General features: G+C 52.2%; 1 protein-coding gene across 1 annotated transcript; it reads right to left on the bottom strand.

The window, feature by feature from the left end:
• Window positions 1-5096: 5096 nt before the first annotated feature.
• Window positions 5097-13909, bottom strand: TNMD (tenomodulin). Its single transcript, XM_009090435.4, has 7 exons — window positions 13825-13909; window positions 13568-13702; window positions 10234-10374; window positions 9335-9436; window positions 7406-7559; window positions 6031-6200; window positions 5097-5732 (listed from the first exon to the last, which is right to left on the bottom strand). Exons 1-7 carry the CDS (start codon window positions 13858-13860, stop codon window positions 5523-5525), a joined length of 948 nt encoding a protein of 315 aa, XP_009088683.1. The 5' UTR covers window positions 13861-13909; the 3' UTR covers window positions 5097-5522.
• Between the last annotated feature and the right edge of the window lie 422 nt (window positions 13910-14331).

Genomic DNA, 14331 nt, shown 5'->3' with positions numbered 1-14331 from the left:
GGAGGCCTGGAGATGATGCCACCTTGAACCCAAATTTAACCATTCTCCTAAAATTCACCTGCTTGCATTCAGCAGAATTGGGTGGTGTTTTCTGATAGGAAAAGATGCCACTGAAATTGATACAGCATTAGAAATTCTTCCACTCATGTGCTGTATTCCAACAGGGAATAATAAATACACAGTGTAGAAGATCTATCCTTGGAGTTGCCTGCTTCAGTTTCTTGGATGAACTGCTTTTTCATCTTAATTAGCACAGCTGGATCTGGTTCCTTTCAAGGCTTATTGAAAATTAATCTCAGCTGGGGCAGTTACTGTTCCATTCCTGCATTAGAGGCCAAGGTGCATCCCCAGTCCTGGTTTCCATCATGGAGACATTAGAATTGGTCTTTCCACTACGCTGTTCTCTCTTAATGAAGTGGCTCCCTGGGTTTTAATTAGTCTGGGCAGCAAGATAAGTAGGGTTGGAAGGCACGAGATGGAGCTGGGGAGACCAGGAAAACAACTGGCATGGGAGGGAAAGTGATACACGGCAGTGCTGGGAAAAGCCAGAAGGAAGTATTGCCATAATTTAAAATCCAGTGTTCCTTCAAAGCATTCTACTCTTCAGAGTACTCTGGAGAGCTCAGAGCCCCTTCCAGTGCCTAAAGGGCTCCAGGAGAGGGACTTGGGACAAGGGATGGAGGGACAGAACAAGGAGGAGTGGCTTCCCTTAGACAGGATACATGGAAAAGAATTCTTCCCCGTGTTGAGGTGAGGCCCTGGCACAGGGTACCAGAGAAGCTCTGTCTGCCCCATCCCTGGAAGTGGCCAAGGCCAGGTTGGGTGGGGTTTTGAACAACCATTTCATGATTCCATGATTCAGAGATCCATTCTGGGCAAGTCACTGCAGCCATGTGGGAGCTCTGGTCTGAGGGCAATTGAACAGCTCTGTTTATTCTCAGGAACTGTATCCTCAAGCTGAGCCCATCCCTGTCTCCTTGCATTCCTGTCTCTCTGAGGAACACTGACATTTTCACTTAGAAAACAGAAAAAACAAGCAAAATCCTTTGCCCTGCCTGGAAGTGAAGGTTTGGGCACAGCAGAGTCACAATTTACAAGTTATTCTTTTTTGTTTTTTTAAAGGAGCTGGTACAAGAAAGTACATGAAAGGGTGTTGGCCTTTATCTGGAAAAGGCAAAGACCTCTCCAAGGGTGGGGTTCCCATGAGAGGGATTGCTCAGCCCTGGAGCTGCTGAGGGCTGGAGAGGCTGCAGGAAGCCTGCCCAATCCTGCCTGTCCATGTGCTTCCCAGCCTCCACAGGCTCCTGGACTTGTGCTCTTGGCTGGGGATGGGCAGGGACTGGGGAATATTCCACACAAAATCCTGGCCAGGAAGGCAGAAGCAGTTGGGCTGCTGGAAGGATGTGGCAGCTCCAGAGGGCTGGAAGCTCAGAGTGCTGACATCCAGGTCAGGCTGACCCTGGCAATGGATGTGCTGATCCATCCCCTCCTTCTCTCTGCTCACAGTGGATTTCAAGCCTTTGCTGCTCCCCTCTGAGCCAAAATAATCCCATACTGGTTTGGATTCAAGGGGACCTTACAGAGTATCTCATCCCACTTGGGCAGGGACACCTTCCACTAGCCCAGGTTGCTCCAAGCCCTGTCCAACCTGGCCTTGGACACTTCCAGGGATTCAGGGGCAGCCACAGCTTCTCTGGGCAAAATGTGCCAGGGCCTCAGCACCTTCACAGGGAACAATTTCCTCCTAATATTTAATTTTATGTGATGCCAAAGGTGAAATTTTGCAGGAGCACTCTTGATCCATGAGCAGGACCATTCCTTTGGGATCCATGATCCAGAGGAGACAGAAGGCCAGAGGGATGGGGATGCCAAGAAGTCTTCTTGCAGGAATGATGCCTAAATATGCACATTTGTGGTTTTTTTTTTTTTTCTTGTAAACCCCCTTTCAGAGAATTCTCTAGAGGAGAATTCTCTAGAGCTCAAATGCCCTCATCAAAAAATCCAAACCTCACTTTTTTTCCCAGTTTTTCCAAAATAATTTCAACTAGAAAATGAAAACTACCCACCAGGAAAGTACTGTGTAAAACAAAAAGGCCAAAGGGAAGTGAAATCAAAAGAGAGATGAAATTTATGCACTCAGGCTTTATATTTTGGGGAAGCCCTTGATGGTGAGGGACAGGGATGAGGATCTTGCTGGGAGGGGTGACTCTAATTCAGCTGCTGATATCGAATCCTGGAACTCAGCACAACATTTACATGGATCATTACCCACCTCAGAAGTAACTGTGGGATACAAAATTAGGGGATTTTGCAGAAGTAAACATGAACCAGGAGGTGAATAAGAAGAAAATGAGGCTATGGCTTCCCAAATACCCTTCTTTTGTCCCCATTCATGCCTCAGCTTCCCCACAAAGTGCCCTTTCTTCTCCCTCTCCTCCCTCCCAGTAACATCACCTGGTTTGGAGCATGAATTCTTATTACAGAAGAAAAGATGCATTGTTCAATATCTTACTCCTCTGAGTTATGCCAGTGGCACCTATTTTGACAGAGTCTTCATAGTTCCTCATATCTGACTAATTAGAGATGATGAAAGCCATGATTCATTAAAAAAACATAGATAATCATCTGAGCAAATCCAACCTCCAACTTCAAATGGGGCTGAATTTTCTTAAATACCCATCAAACCTCAAACAAATTATTTAATCTCGAGGCTCCATCTTGTGGCAAAGTAAAGCAAAGTCACTGATTGAGAAATTAATATTTGCTCTTCCTTAATACTTGTTTTCCATTAATATTTGTTCTTCCTTAATTTTCCCTGCTTCTTCTTTAATAACCTCGTGTATATTTGCTCATGTCCAGGGAAAGTTTAATTTAATACCCTTGAAATCATAGGGCAGTACTCAGAGCTGTGGTAATTCTGAAATACCCTGAGATTCCCAAATTTCTGATGTCCATGTCCAATATAATCATGCTTAGGTGTATTTGTATTAAAAAAATCTTGTAAAACTGTAGGATCTGGCATTAATTTTTGGCTGGAATCTCTCATGGAGCTTCTTTAACTCCTTCATTTTGAATTGTACCAATTCAAAGCAGAGAAAAGGTTTTATGATTACCAGGAAGGATTTTTCATCAGTTAGAAATTCTGATTAAAAAGATAGTTTACAAGGGGCAAGGGGGTTACCTGGTGTTTGATCAGGTAATTAAAAATCATAGAATCAGTAAGGTTGGGAAAGACCTCCAAGATCATCAAGTCCAACCTTCAATCAACCACACCACTAAACCCCACCTCCAAGGGCCACATCTGCTTGATTTTTGAACACTTCCAGGGTGGAGACTCCACCGCCTCCCTGGACAGCCCTTCCAGTGCCTGACCACTCTTCCAGGGATTAAATTCTTCCTGATCTCTAACCTGAACCTCCTCTGGTGCAACTTGAGGCCGTTCCCTCTGCTGTCCCTGTTCCCGGGGAGGAGAACTGGCTGTCCCCTCCTGTCAGGAGTTGTGCAGAGCCACAAGGTCCCCCCTGAGCCTCCTTTTCTCCAGGCTGAGCCCTTTCCCAGCTCCCTCAGCCTTTCCTGGAGCTCCAGCTCCTTCCCCATCTCCATTCCCTCCTCTGAATGTGCTCCAGCCCCTGAATCCCTCAGTCCCCAAAGCTGTGTCCCTGGCCCTGGAGGGGACAGGCAGCATGGCCTGGCCAGATAAAGCCCGGGGGGGCTGGGCAGGAAGGGGAGCAGCTGCTCCTTATCTCCCTTCCTGCAGCTCCCCCAGCACGGCTGCTTTTTCTGTATTTTTTTTTCTTTTGCTAATAATAAAGCTGGTTTATAGCAAGCTGGAGCTGTCAGGCTTCCAGGAGGGTGTCCTGGGCAGCAGAGATAGCACCCATGGGTGCTCCCTGCCTGCTCTTCCACCTCCTCCTGCCACAGATCTCCAGGAGCTCTGGGCACAGGGAGCAGCTCCTGGGCTGGGCTGTTCCAGCTGGTGATTTTATCCTGCTTTTAAACTACTTTTAGTTTTCTCCTGGTACATTTTTGACAAGGGCAAAGAATGACTGGACAGGGGCAATGGCTTCACACTGATAAGGTTCAGGGTTAGGTGGGATATTGGGAAGGAATCCTTCCCTGTGAGGGTGGCGAGGCCCTGGCACAAGGTGCCCAGAGAAGATGTAGCTGCCCTTGGAAGTGACCAAGGCCAGGTTGGATGGGACTTGGAGCAACCTGGGACAGTGGAAAGTGTGGAATGAGATGATCTTTGAGGTCCCTTCCAACCCAAACCCTTCTATGACTCTATGAAAATGATTATTTCTCCTTATTGTCACAGGGAGCAAGGCATCACCTCCCAAGTAATTTCCTAGGTCCCCATTGTTGGGGAAAATGAAACAGGAAAGCCTTACAAATATGATTGCCTGGCAAAAGATTTTGAGAATATAGAAACTATAAGCGAGATTGAAATGAAAGCAAGCTTTGAGATCCCTTAGTTACTGAACAACGGGAAAACAATGGTGTGGCCGGCTGAATGTAATCCCCTTTTGATGATACAAGACCCTCTGCAAGCAGGCAGGTCTAAGGGTCAGAGCAGACCCTGCCAGCTTGGCAGAAGGGGTCCGAAGAGTAGTTTTTAGGATTTAAAATGTAGCACAATATGGTAATGTAGTGATTCTTATAGGCTGTATGTAAATGCTATAGGATTTGTATGCTCTACTAGACTGGTTAGTGAGAATCAGAATATTCAACACAGAAGATGATTTATTGTATTGTAACGGGAACTTCGCTCTTCTCTTGTTCTCTTGCTTTTGCTCTTGCTCTCATACTCTTGCTCTTACTTTTCTATGCTCTTAGCTCTTGCCTTTTACGTTATTACCCTCTCACCCTCTCTTTTCTCTCGGGCCTGCTCCGAGCTGCAGCTGGCAGCTCCCAGCAGGGCCCTGTACCCACGCCCTTTGCAATAAACCGCAAGTTCCACGACCTGGCTTCAGAGATCTCTCGTCTCCGTCCGTCCCGACCGTGCAACCCCCAGTCTCGCCTACACTGACGAGGCAGCCACGCAATGAGATCACTTCGCAGACCCATTAAGCGTCAGACTGAGACTAAACGACTTACTATTCTCTTTTGCAATCGCTCATACGTTTATTGTTTGCCTCTTGCTGCTCAGCCTGGCTCCCGCAGCCCCGCGGGGGCAGCGCAGGGTGCGGGGTCCATCCCGGGTGATGCCGCGGCCAGCAGGGTGCGGACTCACCGGGCACCGTCCGGGCAGGAGTGCGGGCTCACCGGGCACCCGCCGGGCAGGGTGTGGGATCACTGGGCACCGGCTGGGCAGGGCTGCGGGCTCACCGGGCACCGGCCGGGCAGGGCTGCGGGATCACCGACACCGGCCGGCAGGGGTGCAGGATCACCGGCACCGGCCCGGCAGGGTGTGGGATCAGCGGGCACCGGCCAGGCAGGGCTGCGGGCTCACCGGCCGGGCAGTGCCCCGCGGCGGTGTCGGTGTGCCAGCAGGCTCCTGGAGGCTGGCAGCAGGCACGGCCCGGCTACACCCTGCCCAGCATCCGCGCGATCCACCAGTTGCAGGGCATGATGATGCGGCAGATGACCCTGCCGCCCTGGTAGCAGTAGGGGTAGGGGTAGTAGCCCAGCAGCGGTTCGCACACCCGCCGGCAGTAGCGGTTGGCACGGCGGCACTGGGCACAGCAGTAGCCTCGCTCATCCCACAGAGGGTGGAACTCCAGCCCGTTCTCCGACTGCCGGCAAGAGACGGAGTCAGAGGAAGCTGCGTGGCTGAGACACCCGGGGAGCGGGACAGGACAGCCTGGGAGGGGACTCTGGGCACCCCGGGGCCACGGAGACACCCCAAGGGCATGCACAGGGCATCCCAAGGAGCACCACCGGGGCACCCCTGACCATGGCCAAGATAGCCCAGGACGGTGGGCAGAGCAGCCCAGGGCGGGGGTCCCTCACTCAGGTAGGGCAGGGCAGGCAGGGCGGGGGTCCCTCACTCAGGTAGGGCAGGGCAGCCCAGGGTGGGGGTCCCTCACTCACGTAGTCGTTGACGGGCAGGTCCTCCTCGGTGAGCTGCCGTGCCCGACGCTTGGGCCCCGCCCGTGTGTCCTCCTCCAGCTCGTGTTCGCTCCCCCCGTCCAACCAGCTCTGGCTGTCCATCAGCAGCTCAGACTCTTCTTCTGCCCCTTCAAGGTTGGCCAGCTCAGGAGCTACAGGGAGAGTCCAAACGTCACTGTCAATAACCACAGAACAGGGGGACAAATGCAGCAGCAAGAATGAATGTCTACAAGAATTTGGTGCCGAGATACATGGAAAGCCCACTGCAAACCAGTGTTCCATTGCCTCCTACTTTCACCCAGCCTGGGGCAGGGCTGGGGGAGAAAATAGCCCATTCCATCCCCATGCCCATGGGTGGCTGTTGCTGGCATCTCCTGCATGGGGCTGTGGGTGGGCAGAAGTCCATCCTCCTGGTGGGTTCTGCTGTTGGGGGGTGGATTTGTAGAACCCCATCAAAGCAACATGATCTGGGGCAGCTCATGCCCAGCTTCAGCTCTCTTAGCTTAGGAAAGAACCACAGCAGCAATACCTTCCTTTGCTCGGGAAGGTGCCAGACAGCCTTGGGACACAGCTGTCCTGGCATAGGCTTTGGATGCACCTTGGTGACCCAGCTGGACTCACTGACCCAGGAACTGCTGCAGGTGGGTCTAGCAGCAGGGACAAGGAAGCAGAAAGGGGACAGCAGTTGGGGACACCAGCCTCCCTCTGCACTGGGGAGCTCAGGTGCCCACCTGCCCTCCTGACCACAGGTGAGCTGGCCAGTACCTGTGAGGATGCCATGTGCCTCTGTGGCTGCGGAGCAGAGGGAGTTTGCTCAGCAGGGATTTTTAAACTGGGCTCATTCGGCTGGAAGTGGGTTAGAGAGAGCAGGTAATTACACCAGCACATCTCAGAGGCCACAACCTCTGCAAGGGCTGTGTAGTGAGCAGCTGGAGGTGGCAACCCCGCCGTGTGATTTAGATGCAGATGTCTGCTCACACTCTGATGTTCATGTAGTGACGAGAATTTAGGCGTCCCAGTTTCCAGCAGCGCTGCTTTCTTTGCAGGTACAAGGGAATATTTTTTTTTCTCCCTTGTTATGAGGAGGGTGGCCACTCTGCAAAGTGCAGGGCGGCAGGGAGCTGGCAGAAACAAGTGCTTTGTAGAGAGAATCTTCAACCCCTGCTATTATATTGGCCATGATCTCCTGTGGTCACGGGCAACACAGTGTTCAAGTCAGAGATGTACAACGAGGCTGTGAAAGTGGGTTCCCAGCATGTCACAGAGGGGGACATGGCAGGGGACCACAGGTGTGTGGCAGGGCTGTTCCCAGTGAGAGGGCTCATGACCCCCTTGGGGAGGAGATGGCTCCTTGTACCTGCTATTGGCGTGGGGTGGATCCAGAAGATGGTCACATTTTTGCAGATGTCAAAAATTTTGGAGCTCTTCAGGAATTCCTTGTTCTGAATGGGCTTTTCCCCAGGCACCCAGACCACAGACTGCTCAAAGTAGGTGGTGGTAATTTCTTGTCCCTGGAAGAAGAGCAAGATATTACCCTGGCGTGGTGAGACACTCTGTTCCCAGCACTGGCTGCTTCTCCTCCCCTTGGCTTAGAGGCACCTCTGCCCTCCCAGGAGCAGCTGGACTTCACCTGACTTCACCTTGGCTCGTGGTACTCACGGGATGCACATGCAATGCCCCGACAGCCCTCACCACCCTCCCCTCCTCTCCCTTAGTTCATCACCCAAGACCCTTTTCCTGCACAGTCCCCACTATCTGGAAGAGCTTTCTGGAGCCCCCCTAGTGTTTAAAACACAAGATTAAACCACCTCTGCTCTACTTTGCTCCTAGGATTTAATTCCTCTCTCCTTCTGCTACTGATTTTGTGATCGAACACTTTAATTTACTCCTCACAGAAATTCTTCGCACGGCTGTGTTCTGTAATTTATACCACATGTCTCTGCCGTTGCATTAGTCCATGGTGTGTTTTGGCAGGCACTTAGGGAGGGAGATATATAAAGATTATGGGACGGGTCTGCGCTGAGCTCTCTGCCAAGGCAACGTTGTCTGTGTTGGTGGTGGTAGCCCATAGAGCAAGCTGGCAAAAAGTGCTTTTCTCTCCAGAAGGCATCTAGAGCTGTATATCTCTTTTATAGAGTTTTTCCTTACGGCTTTGGGAAGTCATAGGAAGGAGCCAACACAACCCGACCCAGTCTGGGCCGTTTTTGGAGTCTCTGGTAGAAGCTGCAGGGTCGGGGAGGTGCTGCCTGAAGGACATGGCAGCGTGCAGGCTCCAAGAAGACATGACTGGAGCTTAAATCTACATTTATCTCACTGGGTTTTACATCTCAGCTCTCTACCCGGGGCAATGTTCTGCTAAAGCCTGGGAAGTTATATCCCTTTTACGACAGTAGCTGGAAAGATCTATTAGCTTCTTAGGGCATAATCAAAGAATCGGTGTCTGGGAATTTGGGTCATGATTCAGGGAAATGTTTCTGCCCACGCTTCATTTCAAACACGTGTCCTGCTGGCGTTTTATCTGCAGCAGCTTCCCTAGGGGGGATTCAATCTGCCAGCACCCGTCCTCTTGCAAATGGGGGGGCAGGAAGGTTGTGCCACCACCGGGGCCTGGGGATCGGGATGGGGACAAAGGACCACTGCTGTCACGGGACTGAGCTGTCACTCCAGGTCACACCGTCAGGGAGGGGTTCAGTCATGGAGCCCACACTTTTTCCATGCAGCATGCAAGGCTCCTTGCAGCAGGATGCAGGGCAGTTAAACGGATGCAGGAAGCAATCAGGCACATCAGTGGGATGAAGGTCCACACAGGACAAGGAAGTGGCCCCAGCCTGGTGCTTCCCACCTCTCAGGTCTGCATGCCAAGAGATTTCTCAATTTGCATTTCTTAAACGTGGCTGCTTTTTTAAATCCCTTATTTCTGCCTCATTCTGTTTGAAAACATGAGGCTCAAATCTTGGAGAAAACAATTTGATTGACTTTTTGGTGCCTGCTAATCCTGAGCTGCCTTATGACCTTTTGACTACAACAGGATTATTGTTCTTGATCTCTGGTATTGTGCTGAGAGGCTTTTGTCTGTTGCTTTCTAATCCCGTCTCTTTTCACTTGTTTTCATAAGCAATCCTCTGAAATAAGATCAGTTTATGAAGCGATCACAACTCATTATTTCTTTATTGCACATCTCTGGGAAGGCTGGAGCAGAGGGGGAGGCGGCAGGAATGGCAGCCCCTATGCCAGGGAGAGGAGTGGATCTCACAGGGCAAAGGGGAGCCCTGCTCTATTCACCTACCTCAAGCTCAGGGATCTTGGCCTCTGTCGTCTCAGGCAGGACTTTAGTCTGAGTTTTGATGAAACATTTTTGAAGTCCCACAAAGAAGATGCCAGTTATTCCCTACAGGATCAAAGCAGACACCCAAAAAGCAGTCAGGGCAAAGAGGAGGATGAATAACCCACTGGAGGCAGGGTACAGCTGGAGGAGGAAGGTTTAGTCATATTTTTCCTGTTGCTATTTTTGTGCCAGTTCATTCAGCAGTGGTGCTAAGATGTACTAACAGGTTCTCATAAGGGATATTGCATTTTATGGTTTGGGAGAACTGGGCTTTTTACAAATATTTTAAGGCAGGTAGTCATAAAATTTTACTCTGCTCCTCTCCTCATGATAACTATCATGAGCTCTCATTATAATAAATAAAAATATGCAGAATAGCATCTGACCGTTATGGTTATATGAACATTCAGCCCCCAGATCCTGCTAGGATATTAGCTCAAAATTCTGCCATATGTCACTGCACAGGGTATTTCCCTACAAATTTTAATTAGGTTTCATAGAGAGCCTTCTTCAGTGTCATGAGGTTTTAATGCTCTCCAGACAGACAAATGCACTGGGCTCAGATAGACTGATGATCATTGCCTTCCTTTGCAAGGGTAAATCCAATAACTAGCTCTGGCTTCCAGTATGTATTTCACTGGAACTGAACCACGCTACTATTAATTACAGGTGGAAGCTCACGTAGATAGTACATCTCCTTTCCTTTGAGAGCACCCCCAGCATGTCAGGGTCTGGCTCTCCTTGATGAAGGAATAAATAAATAGTCCTGGGACTTGCTCCAGGGGCTTTGCAGTGTCCTGCAGGACCCATCAGTCCTGCTGCAGGACTGCAGGGTCTCAGGGACAAGCTGCCACACTCACGTTTTTGAAGTCATGGATCTCCAGGATCTCCTCACTGCCATTCCCGCTGCTGAAGGTCTCTGTCCTGGCCAGTGGGTCAATCTCCATCACAATCTTCTTCTTCTCACCATTGCTGAAGAACGTGTGCTCCATGTCATAAACCTGGGAGGCCAAAGTCACACAGGGGTCAGCTCAGCACCCTCTGGTTTCACAGGCTGTCCAGTGGGTAGACAGGCTGTGCTGGGTGTGTGACCACCACTGCTGGGGACCCTGCCATGGCTCTGGCTGCTCCCTCATAGCCCAGCTGTGAGCCAGAGCCATCACCAGACGAGGGGAGGCAGCTCCTGGGCAGGAGCCTGGGCAGGGTGAAAGGGCAGGCTGCAGCCAGGGTGAGGGGTAATGTGTGTCAATCCTGGGAGAAGATGCTCCTCACACACCTGCATCAGGAGCTTTGCCCCAGCTCAGCCTTTGCTGGTGCTTTCTGTGGCATGAGCCTGGTTACAGCCCAGGCTGGACTGAATTCCCCAATCCCCAGGTACTTTATTCTCCCTTCTCCCTGGTCTGCTCGTGGCACACTGCATCCCTGGCTGGTTTGCTCCTCCACGGTGTCCCCAGCTCACCTGCTCCACCGTGTCCCGCCCAGCTTACTCGCTCCATATCTGTGCCTTCTGTTTCTCCTGAAAGGCAGAGGTAAGAGCCTCTCTCTGCCTGGAGGAGATCAAGGATTGCCAGCGGATCAAAGACCTCCTCGAGGGCTGCTGCAGAGCTCCGGGGCGTTAGCAGCCTGCTTCCCGGCGGCGCTCATCCCCGGGGAGCGGCGCGGCAGCGGCAGCGCTCTCCCGCTCGCAGGTGCTCGCTGCACTCCGGCAGCCCTCGGTCCCTGCGGATGCCTGACCCTTCCAGGATGAGTAGTGGCAGATGCTCTTTGAAGCAAAAACGATCAAAAACGATCAAAAACGATCCTGCTGGCGCGGCGAGAGCTGCCGGGCCCTGGGGAGCATCGTTTCCCAGATCGAACGGGGCTGCGTGGAAGTAAAAGGGATTGTGCAAATCCCCCAAAGCCCGCCGGGCAGGGAGCAGAGATGGACAGACAGCGATGGGAGAGCCCTGTTCATCCCACGGCACGGCCCTGAACCAGGGCAGGAGCATGCTGGCCCCACTGCTGAAGGACAGGAGCTCTGCCCTTAGTGCCAGCCCAAATCCCCACTCACAGTTCCCTGGTTCCTGCACATCCTCTCCCCTCGGGGGTTCACAGCCTCTGAGCAGTGCTCCCAGCATTGGTATCCCCTGTTTGGCACCCACCTGGGTACAGAACTGCCTGTGCAGATGGGAACTGATGGGAACATTCACCCCTGCTCAAAGGTTAGAGGAGTGATGTGTGCCTTGGCAGCCATGGACATCTCCTGATGGTCTGCAGGAAGACTTTGTAGAGATATACAGCTCTTCATGGATTTTATGATATGGAAAAACAGTCTGAAGCCTAAAATGGGTGGAAGGCCGCTGGTTTTGACTGACAAAATGCACACAGTGCCATTAATCATTTCAAGGAGGGCAGGATCCCGAGTGGCACCTTACCTTCAAGTGCCTCTCCATTTACAGAGAATGACTTTGGCCAGCACAGCAGCCAGCTAACCCTCTTGGGCTTTGCCAGCTCTGTGCTTCTCAGAGAGCTATGAGATGTTTTATAGGGCTCGAAATGACACTTGCTGGTGAATGGTTGAAATATGTCCCTCTGCAAGGCTGTGATGAACCCCTCGTTAGCTGAATCATCAGCTGTGCTGGCTGGCCAGGAGGCTGCTGTGCAGAGGGCAGAGCCGTGTCCAAGGCCACCCCTCAGAGGAACAACTCTTCTTTCAAGTTTTTTCCACTCTCCAGTTACACGAAGGAAGCTTGAAGGGTTTCATGTTCATTAAAGAGTTTAATTCCCCTTGGCTGGTATTTTTGAGCGTTACCAACTTCCAGCCCCTCCAGCCTGTTTGTCCTGAGGACTCGCGGGCCAGCTGGAGAAGCCCCATGGCCACAGGGACAGGGCAGTGCTGGGCTCTGGGCGTGTCTGTGTGCATCTCTGCTGCAGGAACAGCACTGCTTTCTCGTGCTCTCATACCCTGCTTCCCAGACCATCAGGTGTTGGGGAGTGCTACCTGGACTCCATGCTCCACCAGTAAGGACACCAAGGGCTCTGGATGTCCTTTCTGAGGCTGGGGCATTGTCTCTGCACTGCCTGCCTGGAGAAAACCGCCCCTCCAGGGGTTAATAGCCTCTTCCCCTGATGGCTGGCATGACCCCTGTTTTTCTAGGAACAGTAGAGACTTTATAATCATCTTGGCAGGATTCTGGAGGAACATATGGCTTTTATTGTTTTTCCTTTTATTTCAGGGGGTATTTATTTCTATTTGCTGATAAGAAGATAAAGTTTCCAGCAAGCAGGGTGCTTCCTCTGCCCGGCAGGAGGGCGGCCTGGCCAGGCTGGAGCGGCTCCAGGACAGTGCAGGGAGCAGACTGGAGATGCCAGCGTGGGAAAGAGGCTGCCTTGGCTGTGCACAGGAATTTGGAGATGTTCTTGAGAGCCAGCAAACCCCACTGGTGATGGGATGCAAAGCGGGGCCTCCTGGATGAGCATGGAAATTCAAAGGAAGGGAGGATGAGGGGCAGCAGGCAGGCTGTGGGTTTCAAGGTTAAACGATTCCCTTGGGGTGTGGGATAAAAAGGGTTTTGGCAGCACTGGCAGGATGCTGGGCAGCAGCGGGCAGAGGCGGCTGGGGGGGCACAGCCCTGCTGCCACCCCAACACGGCACTCACAGCAGGGCTGGGCTGCAGCTGGGAATAAAGGAGCCCAATCCAGTTAGCAGAGGCTCCTCCAGAAGCTAATCCGTCTCACCGTCCCTCACATTGCAGACACATTAAAGTAAGAAATATAATCCATGACAATCAATCACCACTGCGTCCTGGCTTTCTCTCCTCTTTATGCGGTGGCATAATGACTTTTCCACCGGTTTCTGGCAAGATAATTGAAATGAAATGGAAAATATTTTCTTACTTGTCATAAAATTTGCTGCCGGTGAAATAAGAGAAACTTTAACTCTTCATGGCATAGCTCCATTCCCCTGTAATTGTCAACTGGGGAAAGAGCACGGTGACGGGGGAAAAAACCAGCCTGCATAAAGTAAAAGCTAGTTATGAATAATACAAAGATTTTTAAAAGTCCCATGAATACCTGTGGTCTGAGAAAATGCATTTTGTGAAGTCGCCTGGGTTTTGGAGAGTTGTTAAAAGTTTCAGGGAGTCAAGGGGAGGGGGACAGCTCTGTCTGGGGAAGCAACGCTCTGAAATGCCGGATCAAAGAGTTTTTACTTACTTTTCTGGGTGCTGGGTTCCAGAGGTATCTGACACCAAAAAATATCAGAATAAAGGAAAGGAGCAGCAGGCTGAAGAGCAGTCCGCAGAGCTGGTACCTGGGGCAGCTCTTCTCCCGCGGCTTGGCTGCTTCTGCCTGTTGGAGGAGAAAGCAGCGATGGCCAGGCTGGCCGAGGCTGCCGTGGGGCGAGGACAGCCCGCCCCGGACCCTGCTGGCACCGCGGGGATGCGGGGTGGCAGGGCAAGCCCTGAACTCACGTCCAGAAAGCGGCAGTGCTCCGCCGTCCCTCCCATGATCTCCTCCGTGTGCGAGGAGCCAGCCCGCTCCGAGGTGGAGTCAGGGAGCCTCTGGCTGCACACGCGGTGGGAAGGCAGGGCCGGGCCGCCCCCACGGAGCGACAGCCAGCTGTCCCCAGCGCTGCTGGCCCCGCCGCGATGGCTGTCACAGGGCCAGGGCCACGCTTCTCTCTGATCTCTGCCGCTGCCCCAGCTTGGGCCCATGTGCCAATGGCTGGAGGTGTCCCATGAGCTTGGGGACAGGGACACTGCTGCACTGGCCTTGAGTGTGAGGGAACAGCCCGGGAGCTGCCAGTGGGGTCCCTGCATGTCAGGGGACACGGGCGTGGAAGGGGACATGGACATGGCAGGGGACATGGGCATGGCAGGGGACATGGGCATGGAAGGGGACATGGGCATGACAGGGGACATGGGCATGGCAGGGTGACACGTGTGTGCACACAGGTGTGTGTGTAATGCGTGCAGCCA

This window comes from Serinus canaria, chromosome 4A, assembly GCF_022539315.1.
Source record: "Serinus canaria isolate serCan28SL12 chromosome 4A, serCan2020, whole genome shotgun sequence".
NCBI lineage: Eukaryota > Metazoa > Chordata > Aves > Passeriformes > Fringillidae > Serinus > Serinus canaria.
Note: the sequence above shows the minus strand (reverse complement) of the source record. Positions and strands in the feature narration are given on the sequence as shown.